Genomic DNA, 10,447 nt, shown 5'->3' with positions numbered 1-10,447 from the left:
GCTAAGTATCACTATTCTGGTGACTCAGTACTAATTAACATTTAATTCTCGCTCCTGAGACTCAGATTTGGACAAATCTGCGACCGAGGATTTTAAACGTGCGCGCACTTGAAGTATTAACTAACAAGGTCTGCAGGAGAATGATAGCGTCGGAATAGGATCCGTTGTAAGCGGTAACGAGTTAACATATCTGATAGCGATTAGGCCTCATGACATTTGATAGCGTGTGACACATAAGTATATTATTGTTTGAGCATATGGCGCCAGTGAATGCGAAGGCTTCGCCTTCGGAATGGATCCCAGTCCATAGCACCGCCGGCACGCATTATTTATTATAATGCTTAAGGATAAAAACACATGCATTGATCTCACATGCAAGTTGGAATTCATACTAGCGCTTTGTTGAATCCTGCCTCTTCCTTCCCTATCTTTGTATCACTATAGACTGCCGCTATGCGTCCGCTCACGTTCCTTCTAATCATGTTCGATGTGCTTACGTCTCTGCAGGTCTTATCATCCGCGACGACCCTGCCACTGTCGGCGACTATGTTGCCAACTACATTGCCAAACGGTACTATCCTCATATCCATATTTCCCTGTCCACGACTCATTCCTTTCCCCTAGCATTAATGGCTTTGCACCGACCGCTGACAAACCTTTCGTGCTCGGTCTCCCAACAGGCTCCTCTCCTATCCCAACTTACAAAGCTCTCATCAACAAAGTCAAGGAGGGCAGCCTATCGTAAGTGCTGAACAGTACACTTGAAGTCGCGTTTATCCACTCATGACTCCAGGTTCAAGCACGTCGTCACTTTCAACATGGATGAGTATGTCGGCATTCCTCGTGACCACTCAGAGTCCTACCACACATTCATGTTCCGCGAGTTTTTCTCCCATAGTCAGTCTAGTCCAGCCACCCTCGCTGAAAATCCTGTACTAATTTCATAAATGCAGTCGATATTCCCCCTTCCCAAGTGAATTTACTAGATGGGAACGCTGAAGACTTGGTCGCAGAATGCAACGCATACGAGTCCCGCATCAAGCAGTGTGGTGGTATCGAGCTCTTCCTGGGTGGTATTGGTGAGGATGGTCATATCGCATTCAACGAACCTGGTATGTTTCGTTTCTTTCGCCACTTCACTCCCTTTGATATTGTATCGTCTGCGACTTCTTTGCCGTATTATTGTTCTATCTTCTTTCCACGTTCACCAACTGAATAAATGCTCGTTCCTATGAAAGGCTCGTCCCTCGCCTCCCGGACCCGCATCAAGACACTCGCTTACGACACCATCCTCGCCAACGCCCGCTTCTTCAACAACAACATTGCTGCTGTCCCCCGTATGGCCCTTACAGTCGGTGTTGCCACAGTACTTGAAGCCAGGGAAGTCGTGGTTGTGGTCACAGGCCAAAGGAAGAGCTTGGCTCTTAGCAAGGCTATTGGTGAGTCATGGTTTCATGCCATCTTCGGGCTCATTCATTGGTTTTCTGATTTCAACTTTTTCGTGGTGTGCACTCACTTACAGAGGACGGCGTAAACCACCTTGTGAGTAGGCCATTTTCTAATACCTTGCAAAACTCACGCTGAGGTGACTCCTAATGTAGTGGACTCTTTCTGCGCTGCAGCTCCATCCTTGGGCGTTGATTGTAGTCGATGAGGATGCTACAGCTGGTGCGTGCTGTCGTTCTGATACAATACGACTTTCGGTTGACATACGGATGTTGTCTGTCACCCCTCACTTGAAATCCTACTTTTCTCGTCCACCCATTCTGAATGAAACAAAAACTGCGGAACCGCATCCCAGAGTTGCATGTTAAAACAGTCAAATATTTCAAGTCAATTGAACGCGTGCAAGACGAGGTGGAGCAACGGCAGGCAGAGCTGAAGGCGAGAGGTCGGACAGAGCATCAGGGGCAGGTCGGCAGTATGGAGTGATGCTATCTGTCCATACTATGAGCTACAGTATGATGATCAAGCGGAACAGACAAGAGATATATTGAATCTAATACTGAGTAGTGAGATTCAAAGTAAGATCTCGAAGCCCAGGAAGATAATCCAGTAGCTCACAACCGCTCGTTTCGTTTGTTTGGGTCCATTTCGTTCTGAAACGGACTACTCCCATGGGTGTCACACTCGTACGTATGAACTCAGTAGATACTACATCAGATAATGAATGATAACCATCAGTTTGCTGCTTGAGCTCTACAACTATGACCTCTTCATCATCACAGAAGAGAAAGGCCCCCCAAACCTCTTTTAAGGCAACACACTCGCAGAAAGAGAGCTGCAGACTGCAGTGCTAGCTGCTGCATTTTCAGCTCATCAGGAAAACCTCAGCTGGCGAAATTTATGCCTCGGCACACCATATACGGTAATTCAGTCACGTGATGATGGAACCTCGGGGTTCCCCGCTTTGTTTGGTGTTGGTTTGGTGCCTCTTTTGCCTCGGTGCCTTCCCTAGCGCCCTTCTTGTTTTGGTAGTTAGTAGTGGGGATGGGCAACGCCTCTAAGAAAGGCGTGACATTATGTAATCAAAATTGTAGCAGTACGAGCGGCACACTGTAGCAAACTGTGTATGGAGAAGCCTTTTGACACTATCAAGATCATAAGTACCTATAAAATGCTGTATTGTTGAATTATAATAAATTCTAAACATTATGCATTAATAGCCATGGTCAACAAAACATAAGGGTCACTCATCATTATACTCATCCTAAGCATCCAAGCATTCCCTGAGCATTGTTACTACCGTCTGGCTGCTCCATCGAGTGCTGCATATCATGTTTAGGGCGTGTTTCACCTCATATGTAGTGCCCAACTGCATCCATCAATACCTCAACCCTTTTTGCTTTTCCTGATGGTGTGTTTTTTGCAGCAGGCACATCCTTGTCAAATTGACGATGCCACTGGATCTGCAGGTTAATTTCGTTGACATAGAGCTTTTCAACTTCTGCAAGGGTCAAATGAGGCACAACTGCAGTGAGCTTAGCCTCTGCAGCATCCTGCCATTCCTTCCTCCACACATCCAGCTGCTTGTTCTTCCTCACCTGCTCCTTATCATAGTTAGCCTGCACAACCCGCTGTTTTCACTCATCACCTTGTGTATCAACAGCATGAGCCTGCTTGAGCAACCTCTTTTGAGCCCCTGGCTGAAGAAAATTCTGTATGTAAGTTCCTGTCATGTTCTTCTTGTATATGAACCAAGAGTTGAGGTGTGACAAGGACATGTGCAGTGCTTGCTGCAAAGATGTATGGACTGTCCCTAGGGCACCTTTGTTGTTGTCATTTGTTGTTTTCATGTAAGCCATCTCTCTTTGAGCAGTGGATGACTTATCTATCACTCCACCAGCAGTGAACTCGCCACAAAAGCAGACCCAAGTGTCAAGAGCACCTTCCAAAAATGTGACAAGAAGACAATGAAGGTGAGGGTAATTTTTTTGGTCTTGGGCGATTTGCTGGATTGCATAAAATGCCTCTGGATGCTTGAATGGCCTACCATCCAGGGTTGCTGTTTCGTGAGAGGTGCTTGGACCCAAAACAAGGTCAACATCTGCAATGAGACACTGTAGGTGAGCAATGACCTTGGTATGAATGGGCCCCAGGTCCAGTATGTTGGTGGATGAATTTTGGATGGTTCATAGATATGGATGGGTGAGGCATTGGTTGTATGATGCCCAGCATGTAATTTCCTCCTCTGTCCTGAGACACAAGAAGCCTTGGAAGACATTCTGCTCCATGTTTGTGTGTGTCCAGCTTTCTTTTTTGAATAGTATGATCTCCAGGAACTGCATGTACCAAGATTTGTGAACAAGATACTTGCATGCAGCATCACCATGGCTGTGATAGCAAGTGTTACTTGTGTCAGGCCATTGACTGGTGAACCCTAACTCTGTCTCAAGATAATATTGAAGGGAGTAGTGTTGGCCCTTTTTGTCATCCTTGTGATAAAATACACTGCCTGCAAGATCCAAAGTCTTCTGCCCACCTCCTGTTGACACCTGAACAGCCTGATCTTTGGCTACTGAGGAACCTGCTGATGCTGCAGCTGCATTGTCCTTATTCATCAATAGGACAGGGCTGTCAACACCATTCTGTTCCCACCATGCTTGCATCCTTGTATTCCCCCCTTTAGCCACATTTAGCTCCTTATGCATGCAACAGCCTGCCCACACGAAAAAATCCACAGCCTCCTTTTCAGCACTTGAGAGGGATGCAAACTCCTTCTCTCCAAAGGTCATGCACAGTTGATGGATGGCTTTGCTAGAATGGAGCTGCCACTCATCTGGAGAAAGCAAATCCCATTGCTGATAGCCACCCACAGTCTCAATGACATTTTCCATCATTTCCGAAAGTAGATGTATGACATCAGCCAGAGGTAAGCAGGTGAGTGCCTTTTCACCATGAACTTCTTGCTTGCATTCTTGTTTCCACTCTGCAAACAGACAAACAAGCTTCTTCTGGTCTTCAGCATGGTCTGTCAATATTCCTTTGACTTTTGGGGCAAAATCCTGAATGTCTGCAGCATCATGACCCTCCATGACATCATTGTAGGTGGAGTACATTTCAGTAGCTTGATGTTTCCACCCTTGCAACTGAGTCTCGCTAGTGTGGTTGACTTCATGCAGAATTCCTGCCAATCAAGTCACAGTTTGCCCATCTGGCAGAGTAAGAGTGACATGGTGGGACTGGTAATTGATATTTTTGTGGGTGGTACCATCTCCGCTTACATAACTCCTGTTTTGCAGGGGTTGGGGTCAAGATCTCTTTGATTCTGAGTCAAATAACTTGCATACCTCTTGCACAAGTGATCTTGTCAACTAGCTGTGTCTCTGCTGCAATACCACCTTCAATTACCATCCGGTGAATACTGCATTGGCTAACATCTCCCTCCACCTCAACACCTAATGCCTCCACTACCACATTGATTGTGGCATTGATGCTCTGAAGAGGTATGTCCAGATTTGCAACCAAGTCTCACACCATCACACAGGATACATTTGTAGACATGCCTTTCTCCTTGAGAGAAAAGGTGCTGGCAGCTTTGGTGGCAAGGATATTCCATGCCTTCTCGTTTGCATGTGTTTTTGCTGCTGAGGCATGTGTGATGTGCATTACGAGTGCATGGTTTTGTTTGGTGAGTGACTTGTTTTTGTGGTGCAGGTGGCTGATGCTTTGCATAGCATTATCAAGATGCTCTCGTGTCTTCTTGGCTACTGCTGTGATCTCTGCATTTGACAACTGCAATGAGTGCATCTGCATCTGCAGACTTGCAGCAGCACAGTCCTTTCATGTGGCCTGCTTGCGCTCACTTTGGTAGTGCCTCTTGTAAGTAATGGCTTTCTCTTGTTGCATGGTGAGCTCATTTTGTGTCCATGTTACAGGTCTAGGAGTGGTGTTGCTGAAATTGGGTTATTCTCTTTTTCTGTGTGTCTTTGAGTTTAGGGATATACATAAGGTGAGCTTTTTGTTTGCTAGATCATTTCTTTGAGGGATTATAATGGTCACTTGTAATATATCTCTGTGCGATGAGGGCCATTGTGCTTGGCTTGATGTGTCAAAACATGTCACGTCATGCTTAATCTTAATTAGTCAGCACATATTTGGTGTGCTTCAAGATCACATGGCCACAGACAATTCAGTCACACTATTGTGGTCAAATTGGTATGAGGGGCTTTTTTTTTATCCCAACTTTGTATTCTCTGAAAAAAATCAGGAAAAAAGCTGCATTCTACCCCATTTGAAAATAGGATCACTGTGAAAGCAACACCTTTGTGTGTTTTGCCTCATAGAATACAAGTATCATCATATTTAATGTCCATCTGCTTCCAAGGTTTTTTGTTACAATGTGAATGTTAAACACTACCATGCAATATTTCTGCTGGACATTGATTCCAGCTGTAGAGCAGGAATTGGAAATCACAGTTGGAGTTTAAAGTTGGCAGGGTCTTGCCCATCCCCATTAATAGTCATTTCTCTGTTACTGGGGTAACAATATTTGATGGTGATGGTCCTGATCCTTTTGTCCCTTTGTCTTCCCTCATTCTTCCCTTCTCTCTCTATTGTGCTCTTGTTCTGTAAAATGTGTGTCCCCATGCATTTGTCTGTTGGTTGTCTGCCTTTTTGAAGGGCCCACACTGTGCCTATGGCCATGCTTAACTGTGTTTTGCTTGATGTGTGCCCACCTTTCATTGTCTCAAGGTGCATTTGTCTGAATGCACTAACAAATATTCATTGACTAATTTAAAGAGATGGGGCCATGATTATTAGTGCATATGTTATTGAAATCTACCTAACAGTCTACTACTTGCAGGGGATGATCTCTCCATGGTTCTTCTTGGCACATTTGATGGCAGTGAGTAGGGCTGTGTGTCCTTCCTTGTACTCTGGATATGTGGCAAGGAATGCCAACTCATTTCCTTGGTACTTTCAAATGGTGAGTGGCTTTGGGTGCTATTTGGGAGGCAGGTCACTCACTGTTCAAGGAACTCCAGTGTGACGAGAGCATGCTGGTGGTACTTTGAACTGAAGATGGCTTTGTTCTTTCCCTTGAGCCATACAGCTGGCCAGTCTTGGAGGGCCACATGCAGGCCATGTCTAGGATCAGCTTCTGTCCAGTGCTGGATGATATACCTCCAGGAGTCCTTCTTTGGAGCATAGCTCCCATCAGTGCACTGTATAGGAAGGTTTGGAATGTCCAAGCCCTTCTTGGGGAGTGGATGAGAGCCAAAGTTCATGCTGCCAGTGTTGTTTGGAGCAGAGACTGTTTGCTGTGGGATGAGTGTTGGTGACTTGCAAGGAAGAAAGGTACTGCAGAGTGGGTGCTGCAGTGGCTGGTGGACAAGAGTAGAGCTAGGTGGTCCATTTTTGCTGGAGATGAGTGTGTTCGTTAGGAAGCAGATGTCACTTTGCAAATCTGCGACATCCACTATGATGAACTGCTGCATGAGTTGCAGATCCTGGGAGCATGCAGGCTTGACAAGCTGGTGCTTGCCAAGCAAGAAGCCATCAGCCTCATTCTGTGTGGGACAAAGGGCATTGCTGTGGTTGTTTTTGTAAGTTGAGAGCTCATTGAGTAGGTACTGGATGAGTATATCATGCTGATTTATTTTCAGGAAGTCCATTGGCTGATATTGAGGGACTGTTGACTTACATTCTCATTTTCTGCCCATGATCCCCACCATCTTACCCTAGCCAACATCCAGTGCCACTGTGCTCTGCCACAATGGCAGGTGCAGGTGGTGAAACTGTCACCTGCACTGGTGGTTGCTTCATTGACCCAAGCCTGCACAGTGTCATGTGAGATATGTTCACCATGATGGACAATGCCATTAGAGCCAATTGCAGGGAAGAGGAAGTTGTCAGGCTTGAGCTTGTCATTGTAGTGAATATGCTTGAGAAGGGCAAGCCACAGCAGCATCCAGAAGAAACAATCACAGCCAGGCATGTCTGGCTGTGGATAAATTTTGTACTGGTTACCTGAGTAGGGCAAGTGATCAGTGATTGCACTGGCCGCATGACATGTTTACTCACTGTGCAAGTCTGCCTCCTTTAGCCCTTTATCTACCTTCTGCTGCCATCCTTTGTGATTTGACAAGAAGACTTCAAAGCAACCATGTGAGTCCTTGATCAACAGTGTCTCATTGTATAGGTACTTCCCAAAGGCTGTGTTAACTTTGGATGGATCAATTGTAAGGTCTTTCCTTTTGAGTTTAATCAATTCAAAACACCTTGTCCATAGATTCCAGGCAGTGGTGCTGAACACTTGGTACATCACAATGCGTGTGATTGATGTATGCAACTCTAGGGTGAGGTTGTTAGTAGCCATTTGTCCCCTTTGAGCAACATTCTGACAAGAGTCATATAGGTCTTGCTCAGGCAGCATTTGTGGACCCATGTTAGAATCCTATCCATGAAGCCTTTTGACATGGTGATCAAGTGAGTTCTGTCAGTGCCCTCGCTATTTGTCTTGTGTCAAACTAACTTGATGACATCCTGCACCTCAGCTGAGCATGCAGGATTCCCTTCCCAGTGCTCCTGTGTCTTGTTGAAATGCCATTTTCCATGATATGTATTGCTGGCTCTGTTGTATGGAGTGAGTGTTAAATGGGTTACTGCAGAGGTGCTACACTAGTACTCATACTTCCTCCCAATACTTTTTGAATGCTGTGTGAATACTATCACATGTACTTTGGCTGTTATTTTCATGAAAACACTTGTATGAAATAAATAGTGTGAGTGCCTTATCTGAATGTTGGTTTGGTATCTCCTCAAGCACATCTCTGAATGCTGGATCCTCATAAGCATCACCATTGTGTGATTCCTCATCTCAACAGCCAGTAGTGGAGGTATGCACCTTCAGCCATTTCTGTCATATCCCATGTGCCAGACCTAGATCCCATAATATTCTCATGCCTTCTGGGCCTATTTCTGGACCCCACCTCTGACTCATTCCCAGATCCCTTTCTGCTGTGTGCTTCATATCTAAGCAGGATTAGATCTGCTACAGAATTATCCCTGAGCTCTGGACCTCCAGATCTTTACTACTAGCCTGATCCGTACACCTCTATCCTGTCCACCCTATGCACATTCCATCCAGCAAAACATCCAGTGTCTTAATAACCAAGGGTCTTATATAAATGTGTGTAAAATGTAATGACACTACAATTACACTAGGATAAGACTTCTTGCCAGTCCTTGATTAACATGGTCTATGACTTTTCTTCTTTTGTGGTAGATAACATGTGAGTTCTTGGGAGGCTTGCTAAACTAATCTATGTGATTAACTTAGCTAGAGCTTTTGCGTTTTATCCTAACTTATAAACTTGTCTAGGATAAACCATCTAGACACTGGAATGTAGTTCCTCGTTAAGATAATTCTCTGTAGAGACTACAGTCTCAAATATGAATACATTAACCAAAGACTGGTTGGTCAAATAGGTACAAAGTGGTGAGAAACTGGTCTCATAAATGATCAGATTGACCAAAGCTTGTGTTAGTCAATATCAGAAAACTAGGTGAGAAGCTGGTCTCAAATAAACTAAGTTTCTATCATAAGAAACTTATGTAATCTCAAGGGAATGTCTTTTCCCTGCACTTGGTACTTCAAAGAGGCTTTCTTTGTAAGCAACAATCTTCACAGTGAGTAGCTCAAAATGAGATTCAAATGATTGCAAGTGGGAGGTCCTATTTTTGGGAGGGAGAATGGGCCCTCCTTATATACATTTTGTGTGGGAATATTATGTAAGTAAAAAAGCGGAGCAATGACATCAGAAGTGGAGCAGAACATTCTAGAATATTCCATAGGTGGAGTAATGACATCAGAGGTGAGTCATTGTGGAGCAGAACATTCCAGAACAAATGACATCATCATGACATCATAACTTTCAACAGAATACTTGCAGGAGTATCAATGGAGTCATATGACATCATTATGACATCATACCCTGTAGGTACAATTTTGTGAAGTATCTGATGGGTCAGAGCATCCCAATAGAAAAATAAATCAAGGAAATACTAGAGAAAACAATTCAGAAATAATAATACAATAACAAGACACAAAACACAGGCTTTTTAGATAGGTTTTTGTTAGGCTTTGAACTTTTCTCTATGGTTTTCTCTAGCCAAAGTGAATAAGCCAAAGGCAAGGCAATACCTTAACCTTCTTATTGCTTCACAATATCAACTAGGTCATTATGTGATTCCCATCTCACAAATGACTTTTTTCAGAATATGATAAATTCATGAATCACAGAGGGGAAAGTGAACTATTTGACCAAGGTTTGAAACCAAGGTATGGGTTGACTAGCCTGATGCCTAAGCTAACAGACTTTGTCTTTTAGGGGGCTACCTAGTACTCATGTCCATGCATGATTCCTAAATCATGCAAGACACCAGACTTTACCTCCTCTTGGATTCTGGACTACATCCACTGCCTCACATATCTCAGTCCTGTTTCCACCTTGCCTTCCAGATCCCTATATCTCCGGACCTCTGCATATTGACTGTTACTATCTCCAGACCTATTCCCACCCTCTGTCCAAGATCCTGCACCTATCCCCATTTAGGCATCTCTGCCTGTCCAGTTCTTGGTTATCTCTGTTTCTGTCTTGCTGATTGATCCTTGTACTAGTTTCATCTCCAAGTTCATTTACTTATGTTCTGTCTCACTTACTAATGTGTTTGCGTATGCTTGTACATAGCCTTACTCCTTTGCTTACTGATCCTCTCAGATAGCTTCTAGTATATAACCCCTGTGCAACTCTAGTAGAGTCCTCAGTCTGAATATCACCTTAGACTTGCCCAATCTTCTTCCAGACTTCAGTCCATCTGAGTTTGTTCTTTTTCATAAGGCCTAGGGATGGATTCCCTAGGCCAGAATTCCAGACCTTCAGATTTGTTCCCTATGTCTCTGTCCCAAGTCTAGGGATTACTTCACTAGGCTGGAGTCTTG

The 10,447-nt window shown here is 44.3% G+C and overlaps 3 protein-coding genes across 3 annotated transcripts; 1 reads left to right on the top strand and 2 right to left on the bottom strand.

The window, feature by feature from the left end:
• Positions 1-256: 256 nt before the first annotated feature.
• Positions 257-2,110, top strand: BJ212DRAFT_1348580 (glucosamine-6-phosphate isomerase). Its single transcript, XM_041335423.1, has 9 exons — positions 257-457; positions 508-571; positions 625-741; positions 794-897; positions 954-1,112; positions 1,239-1,439; positions 1,523-1,542; positions 1,602-1,668; positions 1,802-2,110. Exons 1-9 carry the CDS (start codon positions 454-456, stop codon positions 1,930-1,932), a joined length of 867 nt encoding a protein of 288 aa, XP_041194135.1. The 5' UTR covers positions 257-453; the 3' UTR covers positions 1,933-2,110.
• Positions 2,111-2,705: 595 nt separating this feature from the next.
• BJ212DRAFT_1298923 (uncharacterized protein) lies at positions 2,706-5,349 on the bottom strand (the record flags this gene model as incomplete). The annotated part of the gene is made up of 7 exons (XM_041332765.1): positions 2,706-2,768; positions 2,832-3,065; positions 3,108-3,547; positions 3,704-4,627; positions 4,791-4,938; positions 4,978-5,222; positions 5,307-5,349. 7 exons carry the CDS (start codon positions 5,347-5,349, stop codon positions 2,706-2,708), a joined length of 2,097 nt encoding a protein of 698 aa, XP_041194134.1.
• Positions 5,350-6,467: 1,118 nt separating this feature from the next.
• On the bottom strand, positions 6,468-7,891 carry BJ212DRAFT_1479903 (uncharacterized protein; the record flags this gene model as incomplete). The annotated part of the gene is made up of 3 exons (XM_041339971.1): positions 6,468-7,094; positions 7,148-7,473; positions 7,528-7,891. The coding sequence occupies 3 exons, from the start codon at positions 7,889-7,891 to the stop codon at positions 6,468-6,470; spliced, it is 1,317 nt and encodes a 438-aa protein (XP_041194133.1).
• Positions 7,892-10,447: the final 2,556 nt, after the last annotated feature.

Source organism: Suillus subaureus (assembly GCF_016647635.1).
Source record: "Suillus subaureus strain MN1 chromosome Unknown BJ212scaffold_12, whole genome shotgun sequence".
NCBI lineage: Eukaryota > Fungi > Basidiomycota > Agaricomycetes > Boletales > Suillaceae > Suillus > Suillus subaureus.
Note: the sequence above shows the minus strand (reverse complement) of the source record. Positions and strands in the feature narration are given on the sequence as shown.

Coding starts and splice junctions, on each gene's coding strand:
- BJ212DRAFT_1348580 (XM_041335423.1), top strand. Junction 1,113..1,238: donor TATCGCATTCAACGAACCTG/GTATGTTTCGTT, acceptor TTCCTATGAAAG/GCTCGTCCCTCGCCTCCCGG. Junction 1,440..1,522: donor GGCTCTTAGCAAGGCTATTG/GTGAGTCATGGT, acceptor ACTCACTTACAG/AGGACGGCGTAAACCACCTT.